Source organism: Canis aureus, chromosome 16 (genome assembly GCF_053574225.1).
Source record: "Canis aureus isolate CA01 chromosome 16, VMU_Caureus_v.1.0, whole genome shotgun sequence".
Classification (NCBI taxonomy): Eukaryota; Metazoa; Chordata; class Mammalia; order Carnivora; family Canidae; genus Canis; species Canis aureus.
In genome coordinates, this window is record NC_135626.1 from 63202699 (window position 1) to 63217877 (window position 15179).

Here is a 15179-nt window from a genome sequence, read left to right on the forward strand (position 1 = left end):
TGGCCAAGCGAGAGCACGGGGGCATGGGCTTTAATGGCTCTGGTCGGACACAGGGCGCCACGGGGTGCCTCTGCAGCACTTGGGGTGCCTGCCTGCAGCCTGCATCGTGTGCGCACACGTGCACCCGCACTGTCCTCGTGCGCACATGGGGCCTGCACACACACACACACACACACACACACAGTGCCGGTGTGTGAGTCCAGCACAGGCCCCAGGCGCCCACAGGGGACAGAAGGGGCGAGCCCAGGAACTCAGTCCTTCAGATTGTAGTTCCGGATCTTGGGGGGCCTGGGGGGCCGCGGGCAGCCTTTTGTCCTTGCAGGGTGAGCCCTGGAGGGTCCGGTGGGCTTGGCTTTGGCCTGTGCTTCCATCTTCACCCCTGTGATGGCAAAGGCTGCCTGTGTGCCCACGGAGCTCGGGTCAGGGTGTCCGAGGCTGCTGGTGGCTGGACCTGCGCGAAGAACACAGAGAACAGCCTGTCACACCCCAGGGGGCAGGAGGGGGGGCGCTCCCCGAGTGTAAGAGGCTGTGCGCCCTGCCAGCAGGACCCGGGGCCCCACGGCCTGGCTCTTTCCAGAGCCTGTCAGCAGAGTCCTCCCCGGGGCCCTGGCACAGGAGGTCTCTGGGCCACATGGTCTCCAGATGCGCTGCGGGGCCCGGGCCTGCCCTCCGCTGGGCACTCTGGACATTTGGCCCCGAAAACACCATCTCTTGCTGTCACCATTTCGTAACGGGGCCCCTGGGGGCGCGGAGGTTAATGGTTGACCCACGGGATGCCTCAGGCGCCTCCCGGCTGTCCACCACCCTCTGCTTGCGGGCCACGCTGGCCGGGCACCTCCAGCCTGACATGCGTGTCCAGGCGCAGGCCAAGGACCCAGGAGCCTGACCACGCTGTTGCGCGCCTGGGCCGACGCTCAGGCCCAGCCCTTCCAAAGCGCCCGGCACGGCGTCTCTGCACTAGGGCAGCAGGAGACTTTCGTTCTCTAGCTTTCCTCTATTTGCCAAGTGTTTAGAACTAGGAATGTACTTCTTTTGAAAAAAAAAAAAAAAAAAAAGCAAAAAACAGAAAAGATGTTATTAAGCAGTTATAAGATGTACGCTCTGGGTGGCCCTCCCTCGGGGCTGGCCTCGTGGGTACAGCCGGGGCCTTTGGAGCCCCGGGGGGTCCACCCGGGATGGGAATGCTGCCTCAGGGCACAGAGCACCGACGGGAAGGTGGGGCCTGGCACCAGCTTCTCCCACACGTGAGCACACGGTCACACGCCCACCCTGCCCCGCGTCTCTGAGCCGTCCACCCTGGGCTTGGCCAGCGCAGGGCTGTGTGCAGTGCAAGTGGGGGGCACCGCAGGGCAGGGACCCCCCGGGGCGAGGCCTGAGGACGGGCCAAAGGGGCAGGAGGCTGGCGCGGGCCGGGTGCCAGGAGGAGGCTTGGGCTTCGGAAGCACGCCCAGGAGATGCACACGCGTCCCCACCGCGGGCAGCGGGACCTCTGCCACATGGACTGCGCCCTGGCCCTCGCCTCGGGCCTCCTCTGTCCTCTCGAGCACCTGCAACGGCGCCCTTCCCCGCAGCCTCCTCAGGCTCACCCTTGGCCTCCCTCCTGTCCCTTGGACCCGCTCCTGGGCTGGCCCCCATCCCACTGCCGGGCCTCCCGGCACCCACTTCTGCCGCGGGCCAGGCTGGTCCCGGATGCGCTCGCGCTGCCCCTGCTTCGCCCTCGTGAGGGAAAGGCCGGCGCCTTGGCTTCTCAGAGCAGTTCCTCCCCCACATGCGCCCTCCCGACCTGGTCTCTGCAAGGACACCCTCGGGCCCTGACTTCCAGCTAGCCCTGTCCTGATGTAGGCCCAGGCCCACCCTCTGCTTGGCTGCTTTCCTTCTGGAAAGCCGCGGCCGGTGGGGACAGGCAGGGCTGGGACCCTGACCCTGGTGACACTGGTGGGGGCCCTCCCCACAAGGGGACGGATTCAGGCCTGGCCTGAGTTCACCCTCACAATCTGCTGCCAGGGCGACAAAGTGAGGCTCAGGAGGAAGGAAGAGCCCAGGGCCCGAGGCCCTGTGCTGGGGGGCCGTGCTCCCCGAGATGCTGGTGGTGGCAGCAGGGCCTCTGAAGTGGGGGGAGGCTGGGGAGGCAGCAGAGCCCCTGGTGCACCCCCCAGCCCTCCCTGAGGAGGGAGCTGGTGGCTCCAGGGCAGGGGCAGTCGTGGCTCAGGCATGAAGCTGGACGGGTCGGGCCTGTTTGCCCCCAGCTCGGCCCTGTGACTGTGATGTGTCCCTTCCCTGTCAACGCGAGATTTGCCGTTGCTCAGACCAGGGGCTGGTGTGTGGCAGGGTGACGTGCCCCGGGCCCTGATTAGGCTTCGGGAGAAGCACCTGGGCACAGGTGTGTGCTGCGGGTCCAGCCCCACTGCCAGGAAGGCTTGGGGAGCTGCCCGAGGCCTTGTGGCTCAAACCTGGGAGCAGGAACCTGGGTCTGTCTCGGAGGCGCCTGGCTGCTCGGAGCCCCTGCTCAGCTCCCATCTGACTTGGGGAGGTGGCCGGGCTCTGGGAAGCAGGCTGAGCTGCTCCCGGCTGGCAGGGGGTCCTGAGCACACGGGCCCGGACTCTGAGAGCTGCAGGAAGGGCTGGAGCTCCACGGAGCTCACGCGGGCCCTGAGCCTCGGAGCCTCCCCTGGAGCCGGTGGGGGGGTGGGTGCGCAGCTCAGCTCTCACGTGTCTGTTCAGGCCTCGGGCACAAGGGATGAGGCCTCCCCAGGCTCCCTTCTGTCTCCCTCCTTCTGTCTTGTCTGCGCTAAGGGCCCCGTGCACCGACGGGCGCTGCTCCACTGCAGCCTCCCTCCTGCTCCCGCGGGAGCTCCTCCTGCCCTGCGTGCGGCTCTTCCTAAATGAGATGAGCCTGCACGTCCCCCCCACCTTGCCCCTCATCCCAACCCCCCCGTCATTCTCCTTAAGCAGGCTGCGCACCCAGTGTGGAGCCCGACATGGGGCTTGAGCTCACACCCTGAGATCGAGAGTCAGAGGCTTCGCCTACTGAGCCACCCAGGTCCCCCCGCCCCTCTGTGGATTAAAGGTTATGAATTAGATGACGTCATACTGCCCGGAACCTTCCAAGGCTTCCCACCGTGTTGGGACTTGGAGTGGCCTCACTCCCCAGAGCCCAGAGCCCGGCCCCGAGCTTCCAGAAGCTGCCAGCTGCTTCCCAGGGCGCCGAGCCTGCCCCCAGCGAGCCTGCCGGGAGCTGCCGTGTGCCCTCGGTGCAGAGGCGCTGGGGGACATCCTGGGCCTGCCGGTCCTCAGTGGGGGGGGGGGGGGGCAGGGCCCCCTGGGCTGCTCCCGGTGGGGGGTGGCTGCCTTGGTCAACGGCTCTGCCCCCTTCCTCCCAGAGGTTAATACCCAATCACTCCTTCCTGATGCCATCCATTTTCAGGGGTACTCCCCCTGGACCCCAAGGCCCAGCTCTTCAGCCAGAGATGGGGCGGGGGGATGGTGAGGCCGGGACAGTGCGAACCGCAGGTCGGGGATCAAGGGGTGCAGGGCATGTGGGGTGTGGCAAGTGTGGACAGGCGTCCGGCCCCAGGGGCCACACGGCTCTCACATCGCCCGGCCCCTGGGCGCTCCGCACCGTCCTGCGCAGTGTGGAGAGGAGGGGGCCGCGGGCGGGGGTTGGCCGGGCCAGGGTGGGCCCTGGCCTGCCTCCTCACCCAGGCCCCAGCCCAGAGAAACGGAAGATTCACGAAAGCTGCTGCCAGGAGCTGCTCTCTGCCCCGCTCGCCGGGGGAGCTGCTGGAGCCAGCGAGGCGACACTCCCTTTGCCACCGAAACGCGGCCCCTGGGGAGGGCGGCCCTGCCACGGCACCACGCAGGCTGCCCGTCCTGCGCCAGGCGGGGCGCTCCGGGGCCAGCTGCCGGCCTGGGGGCCGCGGGGGCCTCTCCCTGACGGCGCGCCCAGGGCCGCAGCCCTGCCCGCACCCCGATATCCTCGAAGGGAAGGTGAGGAGCGGTCCACGCCCCGGAGGTGGCCCGGGGAAGCCGACCAGAACAGACTAACCGGACCCGTGTCACGAGCTCAGCCGCAGAGGCGCCATTGCCACGTTCCTGATTTTTCCTGGAGGAGCGGCCCTGGTCCCGGCTGTCACGGTACCGGGGCTCCAGGGACGCTGCACAGATCAGGAGACAAATGTGAAGAACCTCAGCGTCCTCCCCGCAGCTCGGGCTGCCCTGCATCCCCCCCGGGCCCCCCGCCTGAAACGCCGCCTGTGGACGAGGTCCTCCGCCCCGAGTGGGCCCTGGCTGCCCTCAGCTCCCGGCCACGCGGCCCATGGCTGGCCTGGGGAGCGGGAGAGGCCCCGTGGAGACACCAGCAGGGGGCGGGGGTTGGGGACCGGCAAGGGGGGCAGGCCCCGCCATGGGGGGGGCCAGGCCAGGGTCTCGGTGACAAGGAGGCCTCAGGCAACTCCTGCCCTCCGGGGCCTGCAGGACAGTCCACGCCCACCCTGGCGCAGTGACCACTCCTTGGACCGTAAGGCAGAGGGGCGGCTGTGGCCCAAAGATGGGACTGCCTGGGGGGGAGCAGAAGGGCCCTCCTGCCTCGGCCGCCTGCAGTGCCGTTGGGTGCTCTCTGCGTGGATGCTTCTACAACAGGCTCTTCTACACGAAGTGGGGCTGGCTCTGGGGCCCGTGGTCACCACGTGGACGCCTTGGCAGGGTCGCTCTGCATGTTGGAGATGAAAGTTCACATCAGAAAATGCAAGAGGAGGGGCTCCTGGGTGGTGCCATCGGATGAGTGGGTCTGACTCTTGGCGTTGGCTCAGGGTGTGAACTCAGGGTTGTGAGATGGAGCCCCACGGCAGGCTCTGTGCCTGCCGAGCTCCAGATCCCTCTCCCTCTCTCTCGGGCCTCCCTGGCTCATGCATGCTCTGTCTCTTACAAATAAATAAATAAATCTTAAAAAAAATGGAGGGACGCCTGGGTGGCTCAGTGGTTGAGTGTCTGCCTTTGGCCTGATCCTGGGGTCCCGGGATCGAGTACCCCATCGGGCTCCCCGCAGGGAGCCTGCTTCTCCCTCTGCCTGTGTCTCTGCTTCTCTCTCTCTCTCTCAGGAATAAATAAAAAAAATAAATAAAATAAAATAAAGTAAAATAAAATAAAATAAAGAAATGAAATGAAATGAAATGAAAGAAGTAAGAAGGAGGAAAAGAAATGTTGAGAACGGGATCCCTGGGTGGCGCAGCGGTTTGGCGCCTGCCTTTGGCCCAGGGCGCGATCCTGGAGACCGGGATCGAATCCCACGTCGGGCTCCCGGTGCATGGAGCCTGCTTCTCCCTCTGCCTGTGTCTCTGCCTCTCTCTCTCGCTCTCTGTGTGTGACTATCATAAATAATAAATAAAACAAAAAAAATTAAAAAAAAAAAAAGAAATGTTGAGAACTGAATCCCAGTGTTTGCAGGACACCCCGAGATGCCCTTCTCAGCGAACAGAGACAGGTGATGCCCCAAGGAGATGAGCTAACCCTCCAGCATAAGGAGATGGAAAGAAACAACACGACAAGCTCAGGGAAACAAGGGGTAAAGAAACGCTACAGTTCAACGAGAACCCCAAGGAAAACAGTGCTATAGAACATCAACCGAGTCCAAGCTGGTGTCTACAGAGATTAATAACATAAATTCCTGCCAAGGTTGATCCAAACAAGGGAGAACAAATACGCACAACTGGGCAAAAGTGAATGTTATAAAGAGCTATTTGCCAGTGAATTAATAGAGCCTCGAGGCAATGGAAGATTCCAAAACCAGAACAGAAAAATAGCCTTTGAAATACCCAACAGGTATTAAAACATGGAGCTGGTATTCAACGGTTCTCTTCCCAAAGGCTCCTGGCTCGGGTGGATTTACAGGTGGTTCTGCTAGATGTTCACAGAGATCAAATATTCATGGAAGAGTTCGTTTCTATCTCATTCAAACGATTCAGACAAGTAACTTAGAATGAAGCATGCCCAGCGAACTGTATTCCCAAACCACTTGAGGACAATGCAGGAAAAAGCTTACAGGCCTATTTAGCTTGCACACGGAGCTGCAAAGCCTTTATGTGAACGTTATCGAATCAAATCAGGCAAATGTTAAGGATACGTCATTATCAAGTAAAGTTTATCTCACCAATGCAAGGCGGCCCCATTTTCAGAAAGTCTCCCACCATAGCGACCCCGTCAATAAATGAAAACATAACTGGGTTTCTCCTCCTCAATGCGGAAAAAAATCTGACAAGGTTTAATGCCTATTTGTCACGAGAGCTCTGTGGATCAGGAACGTAAAGGGAAATTTTAATTTGATAAAGGCCATATTTTTACACACAGCAATCATATGTAACGGGAAAAACCAGCCTCGTGGCTTTCCGCCTGCAAGTGGATGAGGTGCCACGGCACTGTGGCTGGCGGGGCCCAGGCAGGTGTGCAGGAGGGAGCAGTGGGGGGGTGGGAGCACTGCAGAGTGGGGGAGGAAACTGCGCTGGAGGGCAGCCTATGGGGGGGGCGGGGGGGGGAAGCGCCAAAGTCCAACTGGTAGGAGTGTGGAAGCTCAGCACCAGCGAGGAGGCCACCGCGAGCCAGGGACCCTCCCGGTGCAGCTGCAGCCACCTGTCCGTATCCTGAAGGCCTCAGGGCGAGGCCGCCGTGCTGTGGCCTGCCGTGGCGGGCGGCTGCCAGGTCCCTTCAGCAGGGGTGGGGGGGCTGCAGGTCTCCACGAGGCTCCTGTGCCCCCCGCCCAGAGGTGAAGGAGTGTGACGGAGATTCGCGGCCTTCTCCAGGGAGGCGATAACCCCCACGAGACAAGGGAGCAGCTGTCACACCTGCAACTAATAGGAAGCTGCACATGCCAACTGTGCTGCTTCAGCGAGAGAGAAAGAGAGAGAGAGAGAGAGAGCCGGAAGGTGTACACGGGTTCGGGTATTTTAGGGCTGCAGGACTGCGTCTTCAAGCAGAGCCTTGTGCCCGGGCCCCAGCGGGTGGCAGTTTGGTCTGGGATGAGGCTTGGAGGCCCGACCCGAGAGGCCCCGGGGCCCGCGGGGAGTACGCCATCTACACTAATGACCTCCCCCAGGAGCTCCGAGGTCCCACACTGCAGAATAACTCAGGGAACCCAGCAAATTGATAAGAATTACCAGTTTCCCCTGAGGATGTGCAGCGACACGTGCGGAGGGTGGCTGGCGGCAGTGTCCTGCCCGCCGCGGCTCAGCTCCCCGCGCTGGGGATGGACGGGGGTGCGGCACCGTGCAGCAAGGACGCACCGGGCAGGGGGCGGGCGCCCCACAGAACCTCCACGGCCCACAGCTGCTCCTTCTTTAAAACATCGTTTTGACTGCGTTATAACTTGCACGCAATAAAATGCACCATTTTTATTTTTGTATTTATGTTTTTAAGATTGTATTTATTTACTCATGAGAGACACAGAGAGAGGCAGAGAGACCCAGGCAGAGAAGCAGGCTCCCTGCAGGGAGCCCGACGCAGGACTGGATCCCAGGGCCCCGGGGTCACGCCCTGGGCCAAAGGCAGGCGCTCAACTGCTGAGCCACCACGTGTCCCCAAAATGCGCCTATTTTAAAAATCTACGTTTCAAAGCCTTTTAGAGCATGTATGCATCTATGCGTCTGGAACATTCCACCACGCAGGGGCCCCAGGCAAGCACTGGTCCCTCCTGGAGCCTCACTAGGCACGTTTTGAAGACTGGTTCTTCCAGAGACCCGAGAAATGTTTCTTGAGGTTCATTCGTGTAGTCGTCGTCGTGGAGACCCTAACTCCTCTGATTGCGGGCTAGTGCTTTATCCTACGGCTGCCCAGCACTCTGGCCTCCCCTTCATCGGTGGTGGGTGCTTGTGTTGTCCCCCATTTGGGCATGAAGTCACTATAAACGTTCACGCTGACGATTCTGACTCTGACTTGGCGGGGAGCAGAAGGGCCCTCCTGCCTGAGTGCACGAATGTTTCTCTCTTTCAAGATTCTATTTATTTGGAGGGAGCGCGCACGCACAAGCAGGGGGCAGGGGGAGGAGCAGAGGGAGAGGGACAAGCAGACTCTGCCCTGAGCACGCAGCCCCGTGTGGTGCTTCATCCCACGACCCTGAGATCATGACATGCAGTTCATTTTTCCCCATATGGATATGTCGTCATCCCAGCACAATTTGTTGGATATTCTTTCTCCTTAAATTACTGTAGAGCCTTCGCATTAACTGATTTGTTAGTGTGCGTGTGTCCACTGCGCTCTCTGTCGTACACATGCACACTTGTGCCAACAGCACACTGTCACAATTACTGTACCTTTATGGTAAGTCTTACAATTAGGTAAAATCCTTCAACTTTGTTCTTTTTTGAGACTGCTTTGAATTTTCTATATCCTTCCCATATCCATGTAAATTTTAATTTTTTATTTCAATTTCAAAAATTTCATGGGATCTTGATTGGGACTTTGCTTAATCTGCAGGTACATTTTGGGAGAAATGACATCTTAACGTTGAGGCTTCTAGTCCATGAGGATGGTATACCTTTCCATTATAGGTCTGACTTTTCTGTGCAGCGGTCCTTTTCAGTGCACACACATTCCTTTAGTATATCCCTAAGTATTTCACGGTTTTGGATACTATTGTAAATGATATATATATATTTTTTAAATTTTTATTTATTTATGATAGTCACAGAGAGAGAGAGAGAGAGAAGCAGAGACATAGGCAGAGGGAGAAGCAGGCTTCATGCACCAGGAGCACGACATGGGATTCGATCCCGGGTCTCCAGGATCGCGCCCTGGGCCAAAGGCAGGCATCAAACCGCTGCGCCACCCAGGGATCCCTGTAAATGATATTTTTTATCGCAGTTTCTGATTCTCATTGTTATGTATAGAAATATAACTGATTTGACATATTGATCTTGTATTGACCTAGTCCTGGTACTTTGCCAAAGCCACTTTTTTGTTCTAATAGTTGTGTTTTTTAAAGTTCCTAAGGATTTTTTTTTTAAGATTTTATTTATTTATTCATGAGAGACACACACACACAGAGGCAGAGACACAGGCAGAGGGAGAAGCAGGCTCCATGCAGGGAGCCGGACATGGGACTCGATCCCGGGTCTCCAGGATCAGGCCCTGGGCCAAAGGCAGGCACTAAACCGCTGAGCCACCCAGGCGTTCTGATCACTGACTTTAGAACACTGTTCTTGTCTCTTTTAAGTATCTAAAGGCTCAAGTTTGTAAGTAAGACTTTGTGATTTCTTCTTTGACCCATTAGCCTTCTATTTTTAAATTCTTTTGGATATTTTTCTAGATATCTCTGTGTTCTTGATTTCCAGTGTAGCAGGTTTGTGGCCAGCAAATACAGTCTGTATGACTTCAACCTTTTTAAATTTACTAAGACCAGTTTTATAGCCCGGCATGTGGCCTATCTTGTCAAACGTACCGTGTGCACCTCAAAAGTGTGTGTGTTCTGTTGATGGTTGGGGCAGTGGACACGTGCCAGTGAGGCCGAGCTGGCTGACAGCGCTGCTCAAACCCTCTATTCTCTACCTCCACTGACTTTTCTGTCTCCTTGTTCTGTTATCGCTGAGAGAGAAGTACTAAGTCTGAGTATAATTACGGACTTCTCTACATTTCCTTCCATTTCTGAGAGTTTTTTTAAAAAACATTTTACCTATTTATTTGAGAGAGAGAGCGTGCACAAATGGGGTGAAGAGGTGGAGGGAGAAGCAGAGGGAGAATTTCAAGCAGACTCCCCCCTGCACGCAGGGCCCCATGTGGGGCTCGATCTCATGACCCCAAGATCATGACCTGAGCTGACATTAAGAGCTGGGCACTTAACGGACTGAGCCACCCAGGTGCCCCTCTTCTGAGGGTTATTTTTATTTATTTATTTTTAAAGATTTTATTTATTTATTAATGAGAGATACACAGAGAGGCAGAGACACAGGCAGAGGGAGAAGCAGGCTCCATGCAGGGAGCCCGACGTGGGACTCGATCCCGGGTCTCCAGGATCACATCCTGGGCTGAAGTCGGCACCAAACCGCTGAGCCACCCGGGCTGCCCTTCTGAGGGTTTTTAAACTTCACGTGTTTACAGCTCCTACTAGGAACATACATACTTGGGAAGGTTGTCTCTTCTAGTAGCTGACTCCTATGCCATCACAAAATGTCCCTCTTTATCTTGGGTTAATATTCCCTGTTGGGAAGTCTGCTTTGCCTGACGTGAAAGAGCCATCCAGCCTTCTTCATCCAACTGTGTCTCTGTATTTAGAGTGAGTTTTTTGTTGACAGCACACCGTTGAGGCTGGCTAGCCTTTTTCTCCCAGTCGGCCCTTTAATGCAATATTTAGACCATTACCTTTAATATTATTTTCAATGTGATTGGTTTTAAATGTTTTTTTTTCTACATTGCAATTACTAATTTTTTTCTCTTTGTCCTGTTTGTCCTTTTTCCCTTTTTTCCTCTTTTTGAGGCTATTTTTGGGTTGATTTTTTTCTACTCCATTTTATCTGTGCCACTGGCTGTGCTTTGCTGTCGTTTCTGAATGTCTGTTCTGCACTTCTAACTTGTCTCATTCTGCTGTGACGCAGGGTTGCACAATGTCACCTGAAGAGCCTCAGGAGAGTATACCTCCCTCTCCTCTTCCCACCATGCATGCCATTTTTGTCGTACCTTCTACTTCTAGGTGTATTATGAGACTTGTGATACACGTATGTTAGTATGTGCATTTTAAACAATCGGTTGACATGTAAAAAAAAGAAAAGCAGACCTACCCTCTTCCCTTACATGCAGACCTGCCACGTCTGACTTCTGCACTATTCTCCGTTGACCCATGTCTCTATCTGGCATCATTTTCCTTCAGCCTGAAGAGCGTCCTTTTTTTTTTTTAAAAAAAAAAAAAAACAATTTTTAGTTATTTATTCATGAGAGACACAGAGGGAATAGCAGAGACCCAGGCAGAGGGAGAAGCAGGCTCCCCTCAGGGAGCCTAATGTGGGACTTGATCCCGGGACTCCAGGACCACGCCCCAGGCCAAAGGCAGGCACTAAACTGCTGAGCCACCCAGGTGTCCCAAATATTATAGTTTTAATCTCCAGAAGCTTTGTTTGGTTCTTTTCATTTTCTCAATTCTTCTCATTATGTACATGTTTTTCTTCAAATGCTTGAATATAGTCATTCCAGTTCTTTTAATGTCTTTGTCTGCTTGTTCCCTCATTTCTGCTATTTCTAGGTCTCTTTCTACTGACTGATTTTCCTCTTGATTCTGGATCACATTTTCCTGCTTCTTCACATGTCTTGTAATTTTTGATTGGGTGTTAGGCATTGTAATATTTTCTCAAAAAATTTTTTTAGAGTGTGGGGTTTTATTTTGGTAGGCAGTTAGGTTCCTTGTTTGGTCATTTCTTTTTCTTTTTTTTAAAAAAAGGTTTTATTTATTTATTCATGAGACACATAGAGAGATAGGCAGAGGGAGAAGCAGGCTCCATGCAGGGAGCCCAACGCAGGACTTGATCCTGGGTCTCCAGGATCATGCTCTGGGCTGAAGGCAGGCACTAAACCGCTGAGCCACCGGGCTGCCCTTGTTTGGTCATTTCAAGACTGTTTTTAAACTTTTCTAGTGTAAGTCTACGTGGGCCTTCACTCCAGAGAAACCTAGCCCTACTACTGAGGTGTGACTTATCTGGGTCTCTCCACTGAAAGAAGGTGATGATGGGGACTCCTCACTCTGAATATCTTCCTGCTCTCTGAGAGCTCTGGAAATGGCTCAGCTTACAAGTTATTTGTCTTTCCTTTGCCTGGAACTGTGGAGCTTTAGTCCATACATCTATGGGCTAGTATGTGGTGAGGACTCAAAAAAAAAAAAAAGTGCCTGTGCAGTTCTTTACATATAACCTTTTCCCCAAGTTTCTGGAGCTCTCTTCTGTGTAGTACCCTCCCTTCTGGACTCTTTCCTGCAGCTGCCAGCCCCTTGTGGCTTCCCAAACTCCAATTCCCATTTCTCCAACTTAGAAGCCTGCTGAGTTTTTAAAAATTTAATTTATTTATGAGAGACACAGAGAGAGGCAGAGACACAGGCAGAGGGAGAAAAAGGCTCCATGCAGGGAGCCCGATGTAGGACTCGATCCCAGGACCCCAGAATCATGCCCTAAGCCAAAGGTAGACACTCAACCACTGAGCCACCCAGGGGCCCCAAGGCTGCTGAATTCTGTCTGGCATCTCCTCCCTATGCCTGTGGCCCAGAAAGTGCCTTCAGGCAGAAAGCTAGGGGGATCTTGGAGTTCATCTCATTTGTTTTCCTTTTTTCAAGGACTATGGTCCTGTGCTGACTATTATCTGATGTCTGAAAACAGTAGTTTCATATATTTTGTCCAACTTTCTAATTGTTTATGGAGAGACATTAAAGTCTAGTCAGTAACAGCCCAGCCAGAAGCAGAAGTGAGCACTAGCCATGCTGTGGCTCTAGAATACACACCATCGAGGAGTACACTGATTTGGCTATTTCTTAAAGTATTTACTTTGGTGTAGAAGTTTTTTCTATATAAACTTTCCCCGAAGTGGCGTAACTGTTTCATCACAGTGCCTTCAAGAGGAGAGCTAACAAAGATCTACTTGACCTCCGCTTCTCAAAGGTTTACAGGACACTCTGCACTTCTTAAATAGTCTCAGGTTGTAATCATTAGCACAACACCAGCAGGAAGCTGGTGTTGGTCACTCAGTTCAGGACACAGCACTGCTCCTTCCTCTGACCAAAACACTGGCTCTTGGATTTCTTTAGTTATTATTGTAACAGTGCTGAGAGGCGGCACACATCGTGTACAATTTCACTGGTGTGTTGGCACTCACATCTGATTCCTTCTGAGAGTGGGGCAGGCAGAGCCAAGAGGATCAAGGGTGCTGAGCAGTAAGAGGGCAGGGCCCCTTGCCCCCTGGGGTCCTGTACCCTAATAGTCACAGTGCTGAATAAGCTCCCTAGTTCCCAGGGACAACTCCTGCTCCTGTCTGCCTCGTGCAGTCTACCTGTGATAGTGGCCAATGAGAAGATGTGTTGAGCCCTCTAGTGGGAGGCACTCCACCCTGTTCGTAGCTCGTGTTGCCAGAGCCCAGCCAAAGGGCCCTGCCTGGGGATTGCATCACGACACGTTTCTGGTGCAGAGGACAGCCCTCCCGGGCTCCAGCTGGCCTCCCCCTGTGGCTTAGGCTGCTGGTCTCTCAGCCGGGTCTCACAAGGCTCTCCTAGGTCTGTCCGTCTCACTGACGCTCACATTCTGATAAGGTTCTCAGGCCTTAGGGGAGTTCCCTGGTTAGTGCACAGGTTTGAGGACCACGCAGGAAGAACAGAATGTACTGTTCCAGGTGCATTTACAATGGAGTCACTAGCAGTTCTTTGAGGTCACCTATCCTGTGTGATTTTAACCTTTTCTTACTTATCATAGATCCTTATCATGAATGGCTATCACTCGGAAACAGTGCTGGGTCATCAGCCTGCCTCCCATGCTCAACCCCTGGGTTTCACGAGAAACAGTAAAGCATCTGTGGGGCAGCCAGATGGCAATATTTTTGGTCTTGAGGGCGTGTGGACAAAGTAAGTCTAAGGTCCCACGTTCACAGTGTGTTTTTATGACCTCAGACCATGGCTGGGCTGGCAGAGCCAGAGCAGAGGCAATCTGAGTCCAGGGAAGGCACAGGGGGCAGTCTCCATGCAAGAGCACAAGACACCAAGAAGGGGACAGGTGAGATGGTGTCCTGGGGGCCCACTCGGCCCTCGTCACGGGCAGGTAAGGCCCTGCAGGACGGACATGAGGACAAACCCAGGAGGGCCTGGTGCGTTCGCCCTGCAAGAACATGCAGAGAAACACACTGTGAAAAAAAAAAAGAAAAGAAACACACTGTGAGGTGAGTCGCTAGTAAAGAGAAGCCCAGGTTTATCAGCAGTCACCTGATTCCCAGGCTGGGAAGAGGCCTTGCCAGAGGCTGGGCTTCTCTCTGGAGCCCACTGGGCTGATCCAGGTCATTGTAGCACTTTCTTTGTCCTTTTCTCAACCATGTAAAATCCTAAACATAGCTCCTGGCTGGAGCCACGTCACTAGGCATGGCTGGGTCTGGCTCACAGAAGTGTGTAGCTGACAAACTGAGCTGTAATTTGGCCCACACTTTGTTTTGATTTTTTAATTAGCTGCCGATATTCAAAAATGAAAACATTCTATATAAAAAAAAACCAGGATTTCCAGCTTCTCTTGAAAAATGGGAAGCTCTGGCTCGTTGGACCATCTGCCATTGAGGGGCACCTGTAGGATGGCGTCATCCGCTAGACGGAGCCAGCCTGCCAGGCGTCACCACCCCCATGCACAGTGCCGCCTGGCAGTTAGCACAGTCCCTGCACGCCTTCACCCAGCCACCTGCTGCCTGGTGCCCAGGGGCACTGGAGTCTGGGGCTGATCTCAGCCAGTGAACTCAGGGTCTGCTTGGACTCTGGTCCTGCTCCACTGGCTGGGAGCTGTGAGACCTCATGGGAGCACTCTGGGCCTGCGTCTCTCCAGGGGAACGCAGAGCCCCGACCTCCCGGCTCTGGGAACTGCTGAGAAAGGGACCCGCTGTGGCAGGCGCACGCCAGGCCTCTGTGGTGCTGGTGTGGGCTCCGCAAGCATTTGGGCTATGAGCAAGAGGCGGCTGGTTTTGTTTTTATCTGGATCGTTGGATAAGAAAAGCCTGGCAACGTGGTTATCTGATTTAGGTGTCAGCTCTGTAGAGAGGTCTGTATGGAAATATTCTGACTACACGGGATTTAAAACTAATTTTGGGTTAGTAGCCAGTTAATAGCATTGTGTGTACCCTTTTCTCAACATTTTATGCAACCCTTTTTTAAAGAGAAAAATGTTTAATTTCAAGAACATTGAATTTAATTCAATGTAATTCAATGTAATGTAATGTAATTTTCAAAAAACCCCAAAAATTTAAAGAAAAAAAATTAACACCCACATCGTACTCTTTAAAAGTTGCCATCACCCCTCTGTCCCTCATCATTTTGATCCCCCGAGGGCTCCCCTTGGGGGCACCAGGGGAGGGAGGGTGAGGGTCTCTGCCAGGGGAGCACCTGGGATGCCCCTGAGCCACCGCCACCACCACTCACAACAGGATGGGCCTCGGGTGGGTGAGGTCTCCGGGACAGACTGACCTCCTGTTCCAGAGGAGCGTGA

At 54.6% G+C, this 15179-nt stretch overlaps 1 protein-coding gene across 6 annotated transcripts in view; it reads right to left on the reverse strand.

The window, feature by feature from the left end:
• CCDC57 (coiled-coil domain containing 57) overlaps positions 1-15179 on the reverse strand; it is a 101701-nt gene continuing 86522 nt past the window's right edge. For 3 of the 6 annotated variants that reach the window (XM_077854688.1, XM_077854687.1, XM_077854691.1), the window contains one exon: positions 1-451. In XM_077854688.1, coding sequence (XP_077710814.1) covers positions 252-451 — 200 coding nt within the window. In that variant the 3' untranslated portion in view covers positions 1-251. Of the gene's footprint in view, positions 452-9921; positions 10316-10757; positions 10860-15179 lie in introns of those variants that run through there. The other 3 variants (XR_013355062.1, XR_013355061.1, XR_013355063.1) reach the window with 3 other exon arrangements.